At 44.7% G+C, this 22983-nt stretch overlaps 1 protein-coding gene across 3 annotated transcripts; it reads right to left on the reverse strand.

Annotated features, from left to right (window-relative positions):
• Positions 1 to 1690: 1690 nt before the first annotated feature.
• TAGAP (T cell activation RhoGTPase activating protein) lies at positions 1691 to 14680 on the reverse strand. Of its 3 annotated transcripts, XR_004322095.1 has the most exons (12): positions 14344 to 14680; positions 13655 to 13739; positions 13514 to 13567; positions 13137 to 13203; positions 11704 to 11870; positions 10866 to 11027; positions 10264 to 10373; positions 8620 to 8815; positions 7912 to 8026; positions 5959 to 7248; positions 4918 to 5139; positions 1691 to 2777 (listed from the first exon to the last, which is right to left on the reverse strand). XR_004322095.1 is itself a non-coding variant. In XM_032485274.1 (11 exons), exons 2-10 carry the CDS (start codon positions 13679 to 13681, stop codon positions 6002 to 6004), a joined length of 2145 nt encoding a protein of 714 aa, XP_032341165.1. In that variant the 5' UTR covers positions 13682 to 13739; positions 14344 to 14680; the 3' UTR covers positions 4857 to 5139; positions 5959 to 6001. The 3 variants fall into 3 exon arrangements, 2 of the variants coding, with proteins under 2 accessions (XP_032341165.1, XP_006179068.1); XM_032485274.1 differs by lacking the exon at positions 1691 to 2777 and having other exon boundaries at positions 4857 to 5139; XM_006179006.3 differs by lacking the exons at positions 1691 to 2777; positions 4918 to 5139 and having other exon boundaries at positions 5186 to 7248.
• Positions 14681 to 22983: the final 8303 nt, after the last annotated feature.

A 22983-nucleotide genomic window follows, 5' to 3' on the forward strand; every position in this document is an offset into this window, starting at 1 on the left:
TCATGAAGTCCGCCCATCAGCCCTATGGACTAGGTCGTATTGTCATCCCCATTTTGCAGATGGGAAAATGTAGGCACAGAGAGAGTAAGTAATTTGTCCGAGGTTAAATGGCAGGTGGTAGATTTCAAGATTTTAATTCAGGCATCCTGTCTGTGCAGACTACACCCTTTAAGCCATGGCTGTCCTCCCAGGATTGGAGTCGTCACTGTTCCCTGCAGACACCATGCTTATCCCCACCGCCACCCATCCCGTTCTGTCCTCCTGGAGTGCCCTCCTGCCTCTCTCCACTGACCATACGCTGTCCACGCTTCACTGTCTGGAAACGTTGTCGCTCTCCGTTCCCACGGCTGCTTCCCTGCCTGGTTTCCTATGGACCAAGCATGATTGCTTCCTAATGTTTGGGTCGTAACCTCTGAAAACAGCTGTTCTACCTCAAATTGCCCTGCCTCCAAGCCATCCTAGTAATCCTGACAGTTAATCACCTTAAACACACTTTCATCAAAGGCCTTGGGTGGCTCCCACTGTCTTACTTTGAATCCTAGTTTGGAGACCATTTAAGCACTAAGACCCTACAAAATCTATCTTTGACCTACTTTTCCAACTGTATCCAGATGGTGAAACACCAACCCCAGATGGTATTTCTCAGGTCATTTACACGTGCTTGGCATAAAATAAAGCCTTTAACGTTAGTTATTATTATATTGAATATATGAATAGGTAATATAGTTACATATTTCAAACACCAAAACCAGAAATGTATTATTGAAATGTCTTCTATTTATTCTTGGCCCCATCATCTCAGTTCTGATCCCCACCCGAAACATGTTAAACCACTATTATGCATTTCTTTTTTTTTCCAAGATAAATTATAGCGTACTACACACAGTGACCTGTTACATGTAGCTTTTTTTCCACTTGGTGTATCTTGGAGATCTTTCTGTGTCAATAGCTGAAAAGCTTTCTCATTTCTTTTTTATAGCTGCACAGGAATTTTTATAGCTGAATGGATGCACCATAATTTAATTAATCATAATTTAATTATTCTCTAACCATACACATTTGTGTCATTATAAGCAAGGCTAAAGCAGATATCCTCATTCACATATAATTTTGTGTGCCTGAGAACTTATTTGTAAAGTACATTCCTAGAAAGAGGATTGGTTAGAAAAATGACTTATGCATTTATAATTTTAATAGGTATTGCCAAACTGTCCTCCAGGGTCATATCACTTTCCACTTTCAAAAAATGAATGAATCACTAGTTTCTCCACAGCCTCACCAACACGCTGTTATTAAAGTTTTAGATTTTTGCCTATCTGATGGGAGAAATAGTGTCTTGGTGTAGTTTTAGTTTGCCTTTAAAAAATGAGTGAGTTTGAACATCTTTTCAAAAATTTAAAGGCCACTTGTTTTCCTATGTATTGGCTGACCACATCGTTTGCACATTTTAAATTGGGTTCCTCTTTTCTTTATCTATTTACAGGTACTGTATATATTACGGAAATTAGCCCTTTCTGTTATGTAAGATGCAAATACTTTCCCAAGTTTGTCATTTGTCTTTTGATTTTGTTTGTGGTGTTTTTTTCATACAGATGCTTTTTTTTTTTTTTTTAATTCAAGTATAGTTGATTTACAATGTGTTGGTTTCTGGTGTACAGCATAGTGATTCAGTTATACACATTTTTTTTCATATTCTTTTTCATCATAGGTTACTACAAGCTATTGAATTTAGTTCTCTGTGCTATACAGTAGCATTCTTTTACTTTCCACATTTAAATCTTGGATCCATCTAGAATTTATCCTGGCATAGATTGTGAGATATGGTTCTACCTTTCCCCCCCACCAGATGGCCACTCATTTATAACCGATGCCATATATTGAATTATCTTTAGATTCCCCACTGCGGTGAAATGCCACCTTCATACACTAAGGCCCCGTATGCATTCGCCTCTGCTTTTGGGCTTTCTATTCTGTTCTGTTGGTTTGCTGTCTAGTCCTGCTCTGGGACCCACCTATTCCTATACAGAGCATGGTATAAAATCAGAGGGCTCGCCTTCTTCACTGCTCCTCTGTTCTACACTTCCCTTTCCTATTAGTTTACTGCTTTTTGAAATATGACTTTCAGATTCAGTTTGTTTAGTTCCAATAAGTAACAGCAACAACCAAAAAAAAAAAAAAAAAAAACTTCGAAAACCTCCTCTTGGTTCTTTTATTGTGAACACCTTAAGTTTATAAATTAACTTAGGAAAACTTGACATGTTTTATGACTTCGAAGCATGGAGCCCTATGTGACTGCACAGGTCACATGCCCACGAAGTGGCCTCGGGTGTGAAGGAACTGGGGCCGAGGGGGTCTGGGAGCTACCATGCCAGCCCTGGGCTGCCACCTGTTCCTTTAACAGAGAGAGAGCGCACGTCCCTGCTCTCTGTTTCCTGGAGTTTTTCTTACATGCATTCCACGACTGATGCCGTGTTATGATTATCCTCTATTTACAGGTGGAGAAGCTGATGCTTAGACAGCATGGCACCTGGTCCACGGTAGCACATCTGGGGTGTGGCCTCAGGCCCTGTGGATGTGGATCGCACCCTCTTTCTTGTACCGACACATTAGCTTTCTTTTCCTACAGGGATGTTATCATTCTGTGTTTCCTTTTTCCGGTGAGCTGTTGCATTCTGCAGGCGTGCTGGTCTCACCATGCGCCCTCTTTGTAGCCTATGGTAGGAGGAGTGTCCCACTTCACCCCACTGGTGGTTCCTCATTCACATTTGATTTGTACTCTGGAGTGGACAAGACACAGGGCCATCAGTTCACATTTAAAATATTGCCAAAAAGTGATTAACTTTTGTCTCTAACAAAATGTTTATACTCTGATTCCTCAGTAATTCTCCCTTTGTAGATAAAGAGTTAAGATCTTACACAATTCAATTAAAAGAGAAACTCAAAATATGTGAGATCCCATCTGATGTGGGTTTCCATCCACTTGACCCTTTAGGAGGAAAGCATGTGCTGGCGGTCCTTCCACTGAGATCCCAATCAGGGAAATTCAGTTAGAATTTATTATTTTAATAGTGTGTTAGGATAAACAGTGCTGCTCACCCTTCAGATGTTCTCATGCAGGGCCCTTGGAAGATCCGTGGCCATTAACCATCATCTGTTTTATTAGTTTACAAGCCATGGCCGCCACTTCAGTGCTCTGGGACCCCAGGGTAACACAGGCATTATATTTGCTGAGTTTGAGCTCCAAAGGGATTGTGGTTTTGTTCAGCTCCAGGGCGAGCACCCAGGTTGGTTAACATCCACAGGTTCTGGACCAAGTCCTGGGTGGGGCTGAGGTGGAGGTGGGTACAGTGCATGATTGCAGGTAATCAGTGTACCGCGCGGGATGCTGGCAATGGCTTTCAGAAACCCACCCCTCCCCCTCTTTGTAGGAGGAGAGAAAATCTTGTACCTTCCCCAAGAGGGAGAAATTCCAGTCTGTTCAGTCAGATTCCAGGACAGTGAATGCTGGACATTCACCAATAGGCACTTAACTGTATGTGCTCCCCTGCCTCTTTCCTTGGTAAGAGGATCAGGATCCCTCCGAACCTAGGCCGGCCAGGGTAATGCATGGCTGCTGGGGGTGCCCAACGGCTTGGAAGCTGGGGATCAGACTTGGATTTTAGGTTGAAGCCCCTGCCTATGCCTTGACTTCCAACCTGGTTTTACCATACACCTTGCATTGGACTGTCAGGCCCACGGTGACTGTCCAATTTGTGACCGTGTGGCTCTTAAGAGGTCCGTGGAGAACAGAACTCTGTGTGAGCATCCTTGTCCATAGTATCATTTTTAATATTGCCCAGATCTCACTGCAAGCTTGTGCCCTCTGCCACCACCTTGATTTCAGTTCTAGGCTCTAGAACTATGAGATGGAACATTTCTGTTGCTACTCATTTGTGATACTTTGTTATGGCAGCACTAGCCGACTTGGGAACCAGGTTGGGTGAGCCTATTTTAAAAGGCTGGCGGACCACGTGGTTAGAAGTGGGAATACTGTGCCGTGCAGTGTCTGAAATCATTGCCCTGCCTTTTCCTCCACTGTTCAAAGGCAGTAGCGATAATGGCATTTGCTTGACTGCAAGAAACTCATAAACGTTTGTCAACAAACTGTACTATTTACGTGTAAGAGAAGACTTTCAGTCTCACTCCTACTTTGGTAAAATAAGGAAGCTTGGGGTAGGGTTTTCGTGATCTGAGTTGGGTCACATGGAGGTCAGGTCAGTGGTAACGTGGAATAGATTGGAGGCTTCCTAGCTTATGATCTTAGTCACTTTTTGATGAGAACTCTCTGATTCTCAATAAGAAGTTACTAAAGACATGAGGATTTTTTTCTTTCAATCCTGAAATACTGAGCACGATGCTTAGCACTGATAGGTGCTAAAAATCTGCAACTTTTACTATTGGTACCCAACTCTGGAAAAGAATTGTTTTTCTTAAGTTATCAGAGGGGTGGAGGGTGTCTGCCCCTTGAAATTTATGGATTATCCGTGGTTCTTATTAAAGTATTTTAGTGATATTATTGGGTCTGAAAATGCTGCCATGAGCAATCTGGGTTACAAGGTTTTAAGCTTTATACCACATTACTAATAGACCACCTCTGAAGAGAATCGGTCTTCGCTGTCTGGTAGCTTCCCACCACGAAAATACTTCACCACAAAAACATGCAGTGTTTTATGAAAGAACTTGATAAAGTAAGGAAAACTTAAGTCCAGTATATCCAAGACACTGGATAAATATCTTAATCATTGAGCATTAAAATTCTAATATATGACATATTTCTACTACGTTTGCTAATAATCAAGCAAACTAATCATAAAAAGGTTTTTAAAAGTACCGAAAACTTAAATTCACTAAAAACCAGGAAATATTATATTTGCATACCAAATTTTCTGGTCTCTGAGTGATCATTTGCCCAAAAATTGGCTTGAAGAGGGTCCATCTTTATGGTGGTGTGAATTTCTGGACAACAGGGATTGTCTCTTCTTCCCGATCACAAGTCTCCATCTCGCTATGCCTGTTAGTCCAGAATAATGAATATATGTTCAAGAAATGCTTGCTGGATGAATCAGTGTGTGAATGATTTCCTTGATGGGATTCTATGAACTGAGGGAGAGGAGGCAACATGTCAGTAAAGAAGGAACATTTTCACTTCGATATAAGGAAGGCAATTTATTGTAGTGAGATTATATGGAAGTTTTATATACGACTTTCAATGCATATAAAGTCACTGCCTCCACACCATTGGAGCCGATGTCACTGAAGACAGAGAAACTCAAAGTGCTAGAAATCAGTTAATAATGCACAATGTAATGCATTTTCACTAACCTACCCAAATCTAAAATTAGATGACTAAAGATCACATTGAAGTCTTTTTCATACATTTTAACAACAGCCTTTTCTTTTCCTGGAGTTTGTAATGCCTTTGATAACTCCAAACACTGAACTCTATTCCTGGTCATCTGTTTCTTTCTGACTGTGGTGATTAGTTATTACAAGGCTGCTTATGAGAGTAAACTTCTAACAGAGACTTAAACATTTCCCCCTAAATGGAGTTTGTGGAAAATATGAAAATTGGCATGTTATTTGGGGCAACATAAGAAAAGAAAACATTATTTTTAAACACTAACCAATAGAAAAATGCCCCAGGAAGCGGAGGACAGCAATGCAGTTGACCGAAAGTTTACCAACAAATATATACATATATTTATGTAGAGCTTTGCACCCAATGCCATGTTTAGGCTGTGTTTTCTACGTCTGCTACACGTCACACACATGCAGGTGCGCGCAGACGCTGCCTGAGGGCACCGTGTGGTTGTGTGCTATCCTCTCTCAGGAGGCCTCTACCCAACTTTCTAAAGGAGCTTATTCATGACTTTTTGGAAAACAGAGTCCAAAAGCGGTTCACATGACACAGTCACGCACTCAGAGATGCCGGGAGCTGTGTCCTGGCGTCAGGCCCACCAGCCTAAACGTAGGATTCTTTAGCGTATCGGAGCTGCTCGGCCTCAAAGACGGGGTGATAACACCGTCGGAGCAGGGAGTCCTGCTCGCCCTGCTGGCGAGGCTCCAACACAGTTCTCGGCCGCTGCAGCTCTGGCCTCCCGGGGACAGTCACCTGTCCTCTCGTTTCTATAGAAGCACAGACAGTCCCGCTCTCCGTCCAGCTCCCAGTCCTGGGCCACCGTCGGTGCCCGCCCAGTGGCTCTTGACTGCACGTGTTTCTTGCATCCCCTCCACGGTGGGAAGGGAGAGGAGGTGGCAAGCCTGAGTCCAGGCTGAGCATCCTGGCCCTCATGCTGCCCACCGTCTGGGCCCCGACGGCCGCAAGCTCCAAGGCCTGGTGCCGCATGGCCTCCTCGTAGGAGGGTGGGCTTCCCGGGCTCCTCTGAGGGAACACGTACTCCACCGAGAGGGCGCAGGACCCCGAGTGAAACTCTCCAGCTGTTTGGCCGTGGACTTCAGAGGCGTTCTCCTGGACAATTCGGCCAGCGAGCTGGCTTTCTTTTTTCAACCCTCTATTTGCTTGGTCCCTGGTGATGGCCTTGGCTCTCACAGCCTCAGAGCTGGGGGTTTTGGTCAGCACTCTTCTGTGAGAGGCAAAGGAGAACGACATGGAGTGCTTTTTGATTTCTCTGCTGGGCTTACTTTTCTCAGCCTTTGTGAAAGACTGGTGTCTGGTGAAGAAGAAGTTTCTTTTGGGACTGGAAGGAGAAGTCACGGGCGAGCCGTCGGGGGAAGTGTCCAGAGAGCCACTGGAGGCGGCCTGGGGCGCCGGTCTATGCGGTAACCCCAAAACCTGAGTCGAGTCCTGCACCCTCAGGTCCTGGGGCCTCTGGTTTTTGCCTTGAGCTGCAGGAAACACCTCCTCAGAAAATGGGTCCTCAGCTTCCTCGCTTGCAAAACAGGAGGCTGCCCGGGCCAGGGTGAAGTCATCCTCACTTCGCGTTAATTTTTGGTTTGTTTTCCAGCCCTCGAGGTGCTTGGGGATGGATGCCATGCTGGGGTCCGAGTACCTCCGGTCCACCTGACTGAGGGAGCCCTTCAGTCTGGCCACCGTGCTGGCAATGGGCTCCCAGGTGTGCTGCTGGCCTCTGGGCTCCAGGCCGGCAGCCGGGTCCGAGGGCCCCTGGGGCCGCCTGCCGGGGGAGGAGTCCATGTCGGGGTCGGGATCGTTGCTGTCGTAGGCCGAGTCGTTCAGCAGGGTTGACATGTCTGGGGAAGTAAAGGGACAGCTGAGTTTTTGTTCCGTTACTTTTAGAAATAAGTTTTAGTACAGTCCACCCTGCTGGTGTCAAGTGAGGCGCTGGGTGATTAGGCGATGCTGCTTTGAGGCTTGCTGTGAAAGACACTGGCCACGTTAAACTTTTGTTTCCACAGTTAGCATTCTGAGGCGGAGAAGAGAAGTTGGAAAATGAAAGGAGAGAGGGAGAGAAAAGCGAGAAAGCAGTATTTCACTGAAAACGGACTGATCTGAAATGTTAAGACTGGTCCTTTCGATGGCTATTTAATTGAGTCCGCCCCTATTTTAATGGACCCATATTCCATCGTGTGGAAGCAGAAGTTTCTCATCCCAACCCTCTAGCTTAAGGTTACTTAGTAAAATCATCAGTTCTCATGATTTTACAGAAGGAAGGGTAAGTTCCTGGCTGAGGCTGAACAGGGATCTGCAGCCTGAGGTGATATTGCAGGAAAATTTGAGAGAAAAGTTTCCATGTTTAAGAGCTTCCCTCCAGACTGGAGTCTACCCTGACTTGGTGATTTGTGAAGGTAATTTCTGCTTCAGATACCAGAGATGCCTTCCACTACTGGCGTGGACTGGTAGACGGGCATGAACTTGACCCCACCGTCAAAATCAATCCACAGCACACTCTGTACCTGAACCGTCAGTGTGTTCCAGGGAATCATCAGAAGCAGTGCTGGAATGTGCTGGAATGGTCTCCCCAAATATTTCCAAGCAGTTATCGATGAGAAATTCCACCAGCATCTTAACCTGTGAAGAAAAATTAACAGGTCGTCAGCTTAAAGAGATCTTTTTTTTTTAGAAGTGGGGGGTTGGTTAAGAATGGGGGCATAGTGGGGGTCATTAGGGAGGTGCCAAGTGAGCATAAGAGATCTTTATGTGTCTGAAAAGAGCATCCAGAAAATCAGCAACAATCATCTATATTAAAATTCTTTTTGAGATGTGCATTTTTAATTCGAGAATTAAAAAATATCTATTACGTTAAAGTAACTAACATTTTCATTTCAGTAAGAAGTTTCCCAAATTGGTATTGGACTGACAGAGTGTGATGCAAGAAACAGAAAAAAAAAAACGCACGGGCCTTTGCACCCGGGGGAACAGTCACGTGAGACGGGCAGCACTTGTCCTCTGTCTGGGAGGACAGAGGACAAAGGCCTCATTTTATTCAGTTTCGTCAAATGCAGGCATCCAAGAGAGAACCATGACGAAAGCACTCGCATTGTGCACTTCCATGGTGGTCTTGAGTGCGTGTGAGAAAGTCAGAGGTGTTTTACTGCTTGGCTTTTGCAAACAGATAATGAGACCAGACATTGGGAATTTCTCAGAACTAGCCAGGAGCCAACCTTATTGTTCACGTCTCTCCGGGCTTCGAACGACAGGTGCTGGTCGTTGTCTGGGGTCAGCATGTTGGGTCCGATGCAGATGGCCAGGTTGCTGGCATCCATCCTGTTGACCTCAGAGTTCCTGCTGATCAGGTGGAGCACAGAGACCAGGTGCTTGAGCAGCAGGAGGTTGGGCCGCGGGAGCTTCGCTGCAACCCTGGAACGGGATTCGGGGGAGGCTCGTGTTAGAGGAAGCTCCTGGCCTGCTCGGCTTCAGTGTAGCAAGTTGAAAGTTTCTGCCTAACCCAGACTTCCTTCAAAATGAGGAAGGTGCATTTTCACAAGAAATGTTGCAAAATGTTCATTCAGACACTTCCAGTGGCCACTGACAGGGAACGAACAAGTTAACCACAAAACCTTCAAGCCCGCAGAAAATGGTCTTTATGATGAGGATGCCAGTAACATAGTCCTTTATTATTTATATAGATCTTAGATTATAAAGAATTAACTCCTGCGATAACCTCCATAGTTTAATACATTTTGAAAATTATCCTGTTGAATGATCATTTAGCCATGGAGAATGTCTCTGCTTCTAACACTGCAAGACTGATTTTTTAAGAACACAATCATTTGCTTTTTTTGTTTTAACGGAGGTGCTGGGGATTGAACCCAGGACCTCGTGCATGCTAAGCATGTGCTCTACCACTTAGATGTATGAATTTTTATGAATTGTGCTCATCAAACGAAAATGACACATTTTCTACACCATTTTGAGAAAACCTGATGGAAAATAAATTGGCTGTACGAGCAGGTTCAAAACCATGGTCAAGGGGCACTTACACGGCAACACTGGTACCACTACTAATAAATTAGGCTTGTAAAGCCTCACATTTTTAAAAAATGAAATGATGGCTCTTACATAAGAACCATTCATTTCTCATAAGAAGTTATCGTTATGAAAGAGCTTTTGTGTCTTTAAGTAGAAACTTATTGTGATAATCTTCAGATTTTCAGTTTGGGGACAGACACTCTAATGTCTTCAGTTCAACATATATTTCTTTGAAAATCCTTAGCAGCGTGAGACGATCATAATACACAGACTATCACAGGATTTGGCAAAAGTGCTGAAATTTTAAAGTTAGGTGTTTAAGATTCTCTAGTCACTAACACGGCATGCTTTCATTTCCGTATGTAATTATGTTTTGCTCTCATTGGAATTTGTTTTTATATTGTTTTCATCTTCGTTAATTAGAGGAGTATGAAATGCCATGGAATTTAATGAACAGTCGATCCTAGATTGTTTGTTATGCTTTTAGGGATGTTTTATGGGAGAACCGTTGCTTGGCGTGACACCAGCGTGTACAGGTTAAGGACACCCCAGATTCCCACACCTGGCTGGTTAGCCTGCTTTGAGGCTTTACCTATGACATATTTTTTGACTCCCCCACCTCTTGGAGTTTGTGAGCACCGAAGTTTGCTTTCTGCCTTTTGAAGAGGTGCTTCCTTTCGTTTGGCTAAAAGTACTTTCTAGAAACTTCCAGGGTACCTCTTGATTTTCCCTCTGGGAGTAGATGGACATTTCTTCTACTTCCCTACACACTGCAGTATTGGTACAACACTCTGACAGTTATGTGAAGAATCAAAGGAAGGGGACCGTGAACTTACTGCTTCAGGGCCTCAATCCTGTCCTCCTCACTCTGCTTCTCCAGGGCGCCCATCCACTCCTCAAACAGGTCACAGGACAGAAGCTTCAGCGGGATACTTCTGAGGAAGTCCTGGAGGATGGACAGGGATGGTTCGTGTTACATAACGTGCTGCCACCTTAACTTTCACCTTGTCTGTTGCATCTCAGGGACTCTGCTCATCCTCCCGCAGGCTGCGACCGCTTCCTTCCTGCATTCACTTAGTCAGGGGAATCTCTCTCACCTGCTTGTCTCTCAGCAACTTCCTAACTACAGGCCCAGTAAGGCCATCAGCCAAGGGGCCACCAGATTAAGGGGAATGGACTAGGCCATGGGACGGTCCAAGTGCCTTTTCTTATCACAATTTGGAGGAAATTTAATGCATCACTTTCTGTTGGAATCCGGGGTCACAGAAACAGAGATGCTGATGTAAATAAATAAATAATAAAGGGCTTAACTAAAAAAATTTAAGTCCAAGGTCAGCTTCCTTTGCTTTGCAGGGCGAAGAGCCCACCTCTTACTTCCTGAGAGCTGGTGTGTCAGAGCCCGTCAGCAGGTTATCTGGCACCAACGCCGGGAACTCACCTTGAAGACCACGGCCAGGAGGTGCACAGGGAGGCTTTTGAGGTCCACCGCGCCTCCAGAGTTGAGCTCCTCCTTGAGCTCCTTGCGGGCTTTCTCGTTGGCTGCTTTCCTGAATATCCCTTCAGTGGAAGGGCCTTTAAGGCACAGAATAGTGAGGATATCCTGAAGGGAAGGGGAGCAGAAACAGGAGATGGTTACCCTTGGTTTGAAGACACACTTTGCTGCTACTAATACAGGAGAAATCTATGCTTAGGTAGGACAAGGGGAATTAAGACGGCGGGCGTGACCGTGGCTGACTTTACTGTCATACAGTACAGTCCTCTTCATAACAGTGAGTTCTCCAGGATACTAAGACAGTCTTAACAAGAGGCTATTAACGCCAGTTTCCCCTTTCAGTCCAGTTGCTGTCAACTGTCTTCCTCTACCCTGCCATTCGTCTAAGAGGAGGTAAATTGTGAAAACTCGAATTTGCACATTCTAGAACTATTTCAGGCCTCCCTTTCAAGTCATGGCATATAAACATTGGATCTCTGATCAGAAACTCTGTAAGTCTCTGTCTGTTGACTTTTCAGAAGCTACACATTTTCAGCATTCCTAACTCTATGAAGTCAGAAGGATGGAGGGCCCATCACCCTGAGCTCACAGGCAAATACAACTGCTTTCCAGAATGTAAGTAGCCAGGTGTTCTCCCCACTGCACTCGTAAGTGGAAACACCATGTCCCAAAGTGGAAAAAACTCAAGAACGGCCCCAACAAGTCTGGCATGAGAGTGACATTCAGATTTCCCAAGGGTTTTCCCGGCTGGCGGAGGTGGGGCCACGAGTAACCGTGCGCCCACCTGGATGGGTCTGGGGAGCGTGTCGTTGTTGCTGCAGATGGCTGACAGGGGCTGGTCAAATAGCGACGCCTTCAACTCTGGCTCCGAAGCCCCAGGAAAGTCTGACGAAGAGGAAAGCCTTCTCATGAGAAAGAGCCAGGACAGCACCTTCTTTCTCTTCTTAATTTCTACAGCCGAGAAAACAAGGCAAAGAGAAATGAGGTTAAAATACTGACTGCACAGAAGGTCCGGATAAGACAACAGATACTGTCCTCTATGGTTTGCTGAGTGGGGGAAATAATTTTGAAAAACTGAGGAAGCAAAGGGTGTGAATCTTAATCTAGACAAACTGACCCGAAAAACAACCACATTGTTACCAGGGCAACCAGCCCCTCAGCATCAACACCAGGGTTCCTCAAAGTCTCCACCTTTCCTGTTTTTACTCTTCACCAGCTGTTTGCTACAGAAAATTAACAAAACCCAGCTAAACAGGTCATAAACAACCATCTTAACCTAAATAGCCACAGTGAACATTTCTCATGTGAAATAGAGTATTTTGATTTCCTCCTTTGATTAGTGAAGAAAATGAAACTTACACAGGGAGAGGAAGTGACTTGCTCAAGACCATTTTGAAGGCTCTGCTCTGGGCGGGCCCTTAAACCTCTGTGGCCACGCTAGCACGCGCCACTAGAGGGAGCTACACCTTCAGCCTGTCTGCAGCCACTGGCAGGGTTTTCCCGGGCAGGGCAGCCACAAATTCCTGCGGGAAGGTTTGAAACTAGACCCAGCAACTGGAAAATTGTCAGTAAAACTGTACCAAGATATCCTATCCTTGCAGAATCCTGAAGACGTGTGTGCAATGGGTAGAACATCTCACAAGTTTCCTTCTTTCTCTAGTTATAAAAAGCTGTATTTTCTAAATGCATTGCCACATGTTTCTATACATCTTATAGTGAAAGTGGAAGAGGAGGGACAGAGAACTGGATTGTTCTTATAGTTCAGGAGAACTGGGTCAGTGTGACATGATAATGCAATGACTTGTGGAAAAAATGAAGAGTGAACGGTGGGTTCTTTGGAATTTGCGATTAGCAACAATTGCTTCATGGGCTCTTAGAATCATTTTCTCCATTAGAGAAGGAAGAAAATGGAAAAGGCACTGTGTATTTTTCACACACATGCACACTTTAATTGTCAAGACGTAAATGGCTAGGAGGTCTGTAACCCCAGGAAGACCCCCTCCGGATTGCTGGGGCGTTGGCTTGGGGAGGAGTTTTTCTATCAGAGCACTCGCTCTCCAGTGAGCTGGAGCCTTCCTGCCATGTAAGTGTTAATGCTCTGCGGTCTTTAAAAGAACAATTCTAGAAAAGATTCCTAGTAAAGCACTGTGGTTTTGCAAACCAAGAGCATTTGCTGTTAGCATTTACATATAAGATCAGTATGCTTTCAAAACTCACCAATTAGGTGGCAAAGGCTGTCTTCACTCTGACATGATGCCAACAGAGGATGTTCCTTGATATCACCCTAGAAATATTATTTATCTTAGTTAAAAGTAATGATTGAAGAAATCCGCCCAGTCTTCCCCACAAAATACACCTTCAACATTTTATTCATATTAAAGATTAGTCCATAGAGTCTATTAATTTATTCTAGCTTCTAGAAACAATATTACAGTCTGGCTTATCATATAGGATCTCAACAATATTAGTGCTTAATTTATACATTTATTATATTAATTTTCTAATCTGATAACTCAACAAGCGATAGTCAATTAAAACAAAGTGTTCCATCTTCTCACAGTGCAGATAAAAAGATTTAAAAATTGCTTTCTTACCTCTGAGTGACATTCAATTAATGTCTCCATATTAGTGGCATTTAGTGTTTTTGACTAAAAGAGAAAAAAATACATTGGGTAAACATCTTTGACTCCTGCCTTGAGAAAGCATGAATTTCTAAATATCGGGAGGGCACCTACAGCATTGCAGCTGCTGGTCAACTTCATCAGAGTTGGGGCTGACTGTCTGGTGATGAATTTTGCTCCCGTGTGGCCTTGGCTCTGTCTACGAGAAATCATATGGGAAAGCGTTAGGAGGGAGACACATAACGCACTGGCCAATTTCAGTGCCACTCTGACAAAACACACAGTTTGAAACTATGAGGTAGAAAAGTTTTCATTTAAAGTCAGTTACATATTACCAAATAGCTTATGCTATTAAGAGCAGCACCACAAAGCACACATTGCTAAATGTTTTAAGTCTCATATCTTCCTTATGCCAAACTTTGTTATTCATTTATTATATTCCTGTCAGGAGATAATTTGAAAACAATTTGAATTACAACTAACATTTTTTGGACAGCTCACTATGTATCAGGGTACTGTCTGTATTAAGTGCTTTGCATGGATTTTCCCATCTAACCCGAAAAGGAAAGAACTTATTCCTAGGATGCTGCTTACAGGAGACATAAAACAAAGATAACATTTACAGAATTCCTATACTCCCAAAGTGCAGGCTTCACGTTAAAGCAAAGCTCTCCGAGTTTGTTCTTTATAACACTATCTATTGCATGTTCCACGGTACAGCTGTTTTCTGTTGGATGTGATCTTAAAGCCCAGTGTCCCGCTAGAAAGCTTACTTTCTCGTCATGTTAATTTATGGTACTTACCCTCGGAGGGCCTCCAGCCAGAGATCTTTTACCTCCTGGGAACTGTGGAAAATGCGAGAAACAGCATGACACTCTGCTCCGACGAATTCACCGTTAGACAGAAGACTGAACCGCTCTAGCTTCACGTGTTCTGTGTTATAAGGGAGAGGGGGCGGGCAGGTGGAAATTCAGAATATTACCGAGACCGGAAAGAACATCACGGGCTGTCACACGGACACAGCCAGCCAGACGCTGGAGCGCTCTCACTTCCTCATTCCTTTTAGGGCAGCTCTGGTTCTTTTCTTTCTTTCTTTTTTTTTTTCTTCTTCTTCCACTTCAAAGCAAACATCTGTGATCTACTAAGAGTGGAAAAGATGACATGTGGCCATAGGTGAGGGCTCTGGATCAATGTCACGGTGGGATGTGTGAGTAAGAGATTGTGTTAATCTGTACGTAAACATTGTTTTATATCTAAAGTGGTAATTTCAGGTGCCCCCCCTTTTTGGTATCCTGTTTGGGTGCTGTCTCCCTTCCCACTCACCACCTACTCTGTTCATAGGTCACCATAAAATTGTTTAGCACCCTTTGGGTGCAGGATATAGTCCCTCCAAAAAACCCAGGTCATGCTGCCTCTTTTGAAAAATAGTCACCATCAAAAACCTGGTCTGTTTCCTTTGGAATTAGGAAGACAGCCCACTAAGCGGGCTATCAGCCGCCTAAACTCTTCTTTCTCTAACTCAGTGCTTAAGTTGTAGATCAACTCCAATCCTGGCATGGGAGGAAAACAGAAATTCCTTTGATCAGATCATTTGAGAGTAGAAAGGAGATGGTGAATTTCATCTGTGGATCCCTCTTCCTGGAGAAGAGCAAATCTCTGGTCTTCTCTATGGCTCGAGGCTCTGCAGGACCCAAAGACCTCAACAGTAGGATGGATACATTAATGTGACATTTCCACACAGTGGAGTCTTGTGAGAATGGAGAGTCTCTAACTACATTCAACGATATGGTGGGGTCTCACAAAATAACGTGGAGTGAAGGAGGCCAGACGTAAAGAATGTATCTTGCGTGCAAAGACCCAAAACAGCAAAAGTAACCTGTGCTAGTAGAAGCCAGAACGGCAGTTTCCCTGGAGGGTGGGTAGTGGCTCCCAGGGGTCAGAGAGGGACTTTGTAACGGTCTCTCTCTTGATCTGGGTGCTTCTAGTCTTGTGTGCACCTTTCTGAATATATGTTATTCTTCAACAAAAAGTCTGTACATATATCGTGACCTAATTCATTATCAGCACCTGTAATTCTAAGCCTTTTTCATAATGATAGAGCTATTGTTTTTATACTGAAAGGAGGTCATGACTGAGCACGTGCTGAGAAACTGACGCACAGCACTGTTAAAACTTGCCCCGTAGCTCAGTGTCTCAGTGGGTGATCTCAGGACAGATCCAGTGCCCAGGTCTCCAGCTGGAAGCGCCCTCTCTTAAAACTGCCCGACTTCCCGCAACGTCCCCGCCTCATCTGTAGATGTTACTGCTCTTTTACCTTCCCTCTCCCCTAACAAACCTCCAAAATGAACTCTGATTTTGATTATTATGAAAAAGGGCGTTTAGGAGGCTTGCAGGAGGGCCCACGAGGTCAGACTATTTTACAACAATACTGAGATGCTGTTTGCCCTTGGGCCTTATTGTCTCAAGAGTATATAGTGGAGTTTTCCAGAGGCCACATGATGTGGGCTGTTCTGACGGCTATGAGACTGCAGGCTTGCATTTCTTGTGTTTTAAACATTTCTCAGTTCTAATTTCTCCTGAGATACATATTGGTAGATGTAACTTAGATAAATTAAAGCACTTTAGAGTTGTCAATAATTTTGTAAAGGGTTCCTGAGAACCCAAAATTTTGGAAACTGATGATCTACATCTTTGCAGGTGAAACAAATTCTACATACTTGTCTCATTTACACATTATACCCATTATCCTCACCTTACTTACGGCCACGGCCGTTCTCAATGCAAATCATTGCCAAGGTGCATTGTCTGACAGTCCGTCACTCCACACTGCACACTGTTTACTGATTGTTTTGATAGTCTTAGAGTGAAGAAGGGACTCTTCCCTGCTCCTTTAAATCTGCTGCAATGTGATTTTCCATGTTTTTCACGATGGCCCTGTGCCTGCAGCTGCCCCCAAGCGGTCCTCACCCTCTTTCCTCCACTTCTGAGCCTCATGTTCTTTATGGCGATCACTTCACTACAGTTCTTAGTCCTCCTAGTGACACAAACACCCCTCACTGTAAACTCAGCCATCAATACATGGCCATGGGGGCAAATGAGGAAGTTAGCTGGATATAAGGAAAGTGCCTCTGGACATGTCATTCTAAAACTTTTTGAACTTTAAAGTGAGATTTGGATTTTGCGGGGGACTATATATTTTTTTCATGTAGAGGATCATTTTAAACGATCTTTAACCCGTCTTTAAATTTATCATGAAATACAATAAGAAATAGACATATAAACATGTTCATTTCAGTAACAATTGTTTTGAAAAGCTGAATAAAGGGTTGAATGTTTGTTATTTATGTTGCAAGACATTTGGACTTTGTAACAGGAAGAAAATGCAAATGCTACAAGTTATATTGAATTAAAAATTCTCTCTAATCTCATTTATTTTCTTCTTCCTCTCCTTCTCTTCTTCTTTCTTTCTTTCTTCTTCTTTTTTTTTTTTTTTTTGAGGCTGAAGTACAGGACTAGATGTGGCTATTCACTGGCATTGAATTTTAGGGCCAAATGGGTTTTAAGCAAGCAACTGATTTAACGTCCTGTCCATACCCTGATGTTTTTATCTCTGCGGCAACCCCTCACCTAATTTTCCGTTACAGATCGTCCTTGAAGTCCTCTCTTTCTGAGGGCATCACTACTACTAGTTAGCCATTCCCTAAGTCAGCAGAAGGCTCCTGGTTATGTCGAAGTGAAGCCTGTCTTGAAAAACTTTTCTGTTTTAAAGCCCATTCTGTTCTGGGAGATATGACTTTCAGCTCCTTCTACTCAACCCCTGCTGCGCCCCACCCCCCCCAACCCCATAACAAACAAACAGAAACACTTCTAAGTAGGTAGTGTTCCTTTAAACACCATCCCCCTTCTTGGCATCCGTCACTAGCTCTGTATGCTAAGATTTCAAGGGTAAAGAGAGGGTGGTGAGACTGACTTACCTAACACCTACTGTGTGCCCGAGGTTGTCCCAGGCATTTTCAAACACTTCATTTCACGTCATTATCAGAACAACACCAAGTATGTCACTCTCCCTATCTTACAGATGGCACAGCTGGGACTCCATGTGGCAGTTAATTTGCCCAAGGCCACTCTGCTGGGTTTGAACCTAGGTCTTTTAATACTAATTCCAGTGCTCTTTCCATGATTTCTCTTAAGGATAATCCCTTAAGTGATTTCATTTATAAAGGGAAACACGATGTTGGGACCTAGTACACCAATACGGGCCTGATGAGACCACGTGGATCCTTATGGGGAGCGCAGACCTAGCAGAGAGAGTCAGATTTGGGCAATTGTCCTGAAACTTCAAAATCTCTTTCTGTCAATTTCATTAATAATAATAAATAGAATACAAGTTACAGCATCTTTAAAAAATGCATAGCACGTAGTTCAGTGACTGGCAGAGACCTTTACATAGACAGAGTAGCACCTTTCATGTATCTATAATTCTTCCATCAACCTACTGTGCCCTACTTGAGCAAAGTTAGTAGTAAATACGGCAATAGAGAAGAGTGAATTAGGGCCCTGGCATCTTTTAAAGCAGTAATATCTTTTGGCTTTTCTTATAGACTGGACCACTGATGGAAGAACTGAGAGGGAAGAGCCATTTTTGATGCTCCTGGGAGATTCTGACAGGCATCATCTGATCAGTAGGTAAGTTTTGTAAGTGATGGAAAGCCTCCAACTGCAGAACAGAGGGGACATTCTCCTAGCATTAGTGCTGCCCTGTTTGGCATGTGGTTCCTGCTGTGGAAATAGAGTAGCAGCGGACAGTTCCTGTACCTGATTCTGAAAAATCTCAGAGTAAACTGACTACAGTTTTCTGCACAATAGTAAAAACATTTGTGAGTGTGAAAGCAGCCATATCAAAAACCAGACACCAAGATGGAAAGATCGGTTTCTCTCTCTATGGTCTTGCCTCCTACAATTTCTTTTGCAAAGCAAGTTCCTACCCTGCATGACAAGGGATTTCAAAATGTGGAGAGGAACTTCAGTGGCTTTTGCTAGCAAACAGAACTAGATGAGACAGGGGGTCGGATGGAAGAAACACACACGCGCAAAGATGATTCCGTGCTAGGACATTTATGACTTAGCTCCTGGTCATAACCGATTTTTCTCCCAAGAGCTGGCTTTGTTTTTACTGTGCAGAGCGTCTCATGACAATAAACTCCATGACAGGTCTGTGATTTCTGTGCTGAGGGTGCCTTTCCATGGTGTTACTGAGAGCACTTGGGTTTCTTCCCGCCCCTCCAGGCTGGCTCAGGACACCCCCTTCACGAAGGCCCAGTGACCACCTCAGTCCTGACTGCTGTGAACCAGACTGGTAAGTCATTCAGCATCTTTCCCAGATAGACTGTGTTGTGCCACCCTGCCAGCCTGTAGGAACACTGACTCAAGAACCGTCTTTCCTTTCCAAGCTCACCTTACCTTTCTCCCTCTTGGACTGCTCAGTGACCCAGGGCCCTAAGTTCCTTAATTAGAGTGATATTAACCACTTCCTGCAGAGAGGATTGCTTTCCCAGAGAGGTCACAATGTCCTCGAGGACTTCTGCCTCACCCCAGTGCCTGGCTACCTGATGATAGATGGATACAGTGATCTAGAAAGTTCTTCAAGTTACAAATAAAAAAATATTGAAAAGGAATCCAGCCTTTTCTCTGATTATGACTCTCCTCCCCTCCAACTTGGTCCTGTTTTAGCCACAAATTCTATTGTCCTTCCCTAAACGTGTCTCCATGGCTGTGATGAAGGCCGTTCACCATGACATCGGCCTTTCAGAACCTTACCTTCCCTCCCTCTGAGTCCAGCTCCGGCCCCAGCTCCTCTAAGAGGCATCCCCAGATGCTTCCAGAATAAATCAAGCTCCTTCCTTGGTTCTGCATTGCAGCTCACCCTACGCCTCCAGAAAGCAGAGAACAATTTTCACGGTGTGTCCACACGAGGGCCCTGCGTAGTGCTTGGCACAGAATAGGCGTTTGCTGTACTCTGTTGTTTTCCACAGTAAAATTCTGTTATTAAATGAAAGCACTTAAATCTGACTGTGCTTCTCTGTGTGGAAATGTGTTACGTGGCCTCACCGTCTCCACTTCGTCGAGAAGGCTCTTCTCTCTGTTGGGACACGACAGTGGCCTCCATGGGGGCCCATGACGTTGGTCGTGACGTGTCATCAGCCCTCTCGCTGTCATCCACAGGCTCACCTGACGCCAGTGTGCTAGAACTAGGCCCCTGGTCTTTCCAGTTTTGCCTGAAGTAAGGCAGCGTCACCTGCGGTAGGCTCGAGACGACACGGAGCCTGGGATGCCAGCTCTCGGCGAACTCGGAGGGCCCAAGGCTGTCTCCTCACCTCCCGCCTTCTGCCCACCAAAGCCTCACCCCCTCCCGGAGCGGGAAAGCCCCTGATGTTTCACCCTGGACCCTCTAGCTTCATCTTCCCCAGGTGAAGGGAGGCCAGATGGCCCCCGGGCCATGTTCCATGCTGTGCATGGCCTGAGATGGCCTGGATACCAGGGTGTGGAATAAAGGACCGGGGGACAGTGGAGTCAGCGATGGCCTGAGGCTCGGCCTCTCTCTGCTGTGAACCCTCTGCTGCCCTGAGTCCTCCAGCCAGACTGGACTCGGTTCTCACCTTTACATGACGGCATGGGCTCCACTAACTGACAAAGCAATCAGCTCCGCTAAATTCCTTTTATTCGGTGACAGGGGTGATAATGAATTAGCAGTAAAAATCTCCTTGCCTGCCTCTCCCCTAAGGAACTTCGAGGCAAGTCTGACGGGGCTGGAAGAAACACCCCAACCTCCCCCAGCCCAGCGGCCCACGAAGGCCGCCTGAGGCGGAGGGCAGGTGGGGACTCGGTCTGGGCTAGAGGAAATCCAGTCCATGTCCTTCAAGGTCATTTTTTTTCCTGGCAGGAAAAGGGCTGTCCTCCAGCCAAATTTTAACTCATGCTACTACACGAGGGTTACCTGACCGTCTCCAATGTTTGCTGGGGCCACACCATCCCTCAATATTGTGAGTGTCATGGTGTCTTGCAGAAAAAACACCTGCGTTTCTGTGTTACATTTTAAACATGGATAAAATAAAAATATTTTAAATTCGCCTCTCAGTTCTTTGTGATAATTAATTTGTCTTTGTATTGGAATATAAAATAGCCCCAGCATAAAATAATATTTGAAGAATTCTGTGTTTTCAGAAAGCTGGCTTGAAAAATAAGAAAAGCCAGAACAAAATGTTCTTTTTAAACTGCCTTCTCCACTTACTGAGATCAAGATAAAGAATTAGAAATAAAATATCCTGAGATTAGGAGATTGGACTCTGTGAATTGCTAATGATATAACTACCACGGTGTCACAGGCAAGCCAAGGGTCCAGTTTACTTGCATCTATCACTATAAGAACTAAGATCCTTCCTTCCTGATCATATTTTGGCCTGAAAAACTGTACAAAGAAAACTCGATGTCAGCAACCCTGAACATCACTTAACTGTAGCATAATTCAGCAGACTTTTAGGGGGAGAAAAAGAAAATTATGAAAACTGAGGTTCTTTATTAGTAGCCTATGAAATTCATGTGTGGCTTTAAAAAAAATTCTGAGCAAAAAAAGTAGAAACTATGGAAAAATGTTTAGTTAGCGCATGCTTCCAAAATGCCTTTTAAAGAGATATTTACTCTAGTTTCCTTTGACTTTTTTTTAAACTTAATGCTTTTTTCATTTGTCATATGAAAAAGATTATCCAGGGCTTTTACCTCCCTATTTAAATTTGTAAAAAGAAAAGTATTTGTCATTTTGAATGTGTGTGGTCCCCTTCTCAGCTATTGTGCCTTATTTGGTGTCGCCTGAGAAAGTCTCCTGGGAATGGCCTCTGAAAGCGGCACTGGCTCCCAGGGCTAGGCGTTCAGGGTGGTGTGGCCGTGGGTGAGGCAGTGTGGCCAGCATCCCTGCAGCTCCCACCCGGGGAGGAGGGGCGGGGGGGTCTCCATCCAAACTCCAACCTGGCTTGAACGAGCTTCTCTGTGATTAGGGTTCTGGGCCCAGTGGGTGGCTGGGTCTTCTCGTGTTCAGGGCAGCTATCAACCACTTAACACGACGTCCCTTACCCCTTAGAGGTGCTTCCTTTTCTTGGTAATGGGAGTCTTTCTGATGCTCTAGTCCAGACCGGTTCTGATTTAGATCCTGGGGTACTGCATAGAGTTCCTGTGAAGAGTCTTTGAAAAGAGGGGTCAAGGTGAGTCCACGATGGTTCTGGTGAGCCTGATATTACCTCCCACAGAGAAAAGGGGATGAGAAAACGGACCGAGAGAATGAGAACAAAGTTACACCAGGCCATGGGAGAAGGTCTGGTCGTGTGTACACATAGTTGATAGTCATGATAGCTCAGCCCTCCTTTTCTGGGGTGGGTGGAAGGGACCAGGCCCCTGTTCTGTTCTTTGTAGCCCACTGTTCCTGGGCTCTTCCTACAGAAAAAAGAACCACAAGGTTTTGCTTCCTGCCTTTAGTTACACAAAACGCTAGGAATCATGAGACATATTTTTAAAAAATTCTTGTATCTTTCCTAAATTTTACATATGTTGATCATGAAACTTGCCCAAATGCCATTTCTCTGAGCTGTATCTTTTGTGAGAAGTTCAGTAGATCTCAAAGGGCATCCATTTTCCAAATCTGCCGTTTGTGGTGCTCAGACTTGAGTACATGTCAGCATCACCTTGAGGGCTCACTGAACACAGACTATGGGCCTCACACCAGAGCTGCTGATTCCGCGGGTCTGGAGAGAGGCCTGAGACCGGGCTACCTGTTCCCAGGCGATGCAGAGGCTGCTGGTATGGGAAGCCTCCTGGTGAAGTGTCATGAAAAAATAAAAAGCAGACGCACTTTAGTCCTGCTTCCTGGGCGCCGGGCTGGTTTACTTAATGACACTGTTACCCTCACTAGGTTATCCCGTGAGTCTCGCACTTTGCTGACTTTCCTGCATTTGTCTCGCCCCTGAAGTGAGCCTGCAGGCCCTCATGAGGGAGAAACTCATTCCAACACCCCGAGCCAGCCCTGTAGGCCTGTAGGGCCCCGTAGGAAGCGCACCAATGCCCATTGTTTAAGGATGAGTAAAATGACAACTCCCCGAGACAGAAGTTATACTTCTGCTTTTATCAGATGTTTGAATGCATCTCTGCTCCTGGTTGCTATGCTCAGTGCTGTTTTTCCAAATAAAAAATGTGGGGGCTACTCCAAAGGCATTGTGCAACGTCCGTATTCAGAATAATCCTAAGACCCTTTTAATAGGCAGCTATAGAGATAAGGCAGGTACTGCTTGACTCAGCATCCCAGGATCTATCAGAAGTTTTGCTCATTTTATTTTTTATTTTTCAGATAAATGTGGTAATCACCTGTTGGTGACTCACCTCCAGTGGCTCTGGGTTAAGGA

Source organism: Camelus ferus, chromosome 8, assembly GCF_009834535.1.
Source record: "Camelus ferus isolate YT-003-E chromosome 8, BCGSAC_Cfer_1.0, whole genome shotgun sequence".
Lineage (NCBI taxonomy): Eukaryota > Metazoa > Chordata > Mammalia > Artiodactyla > Camelidae > Camelus > Camelus ferus.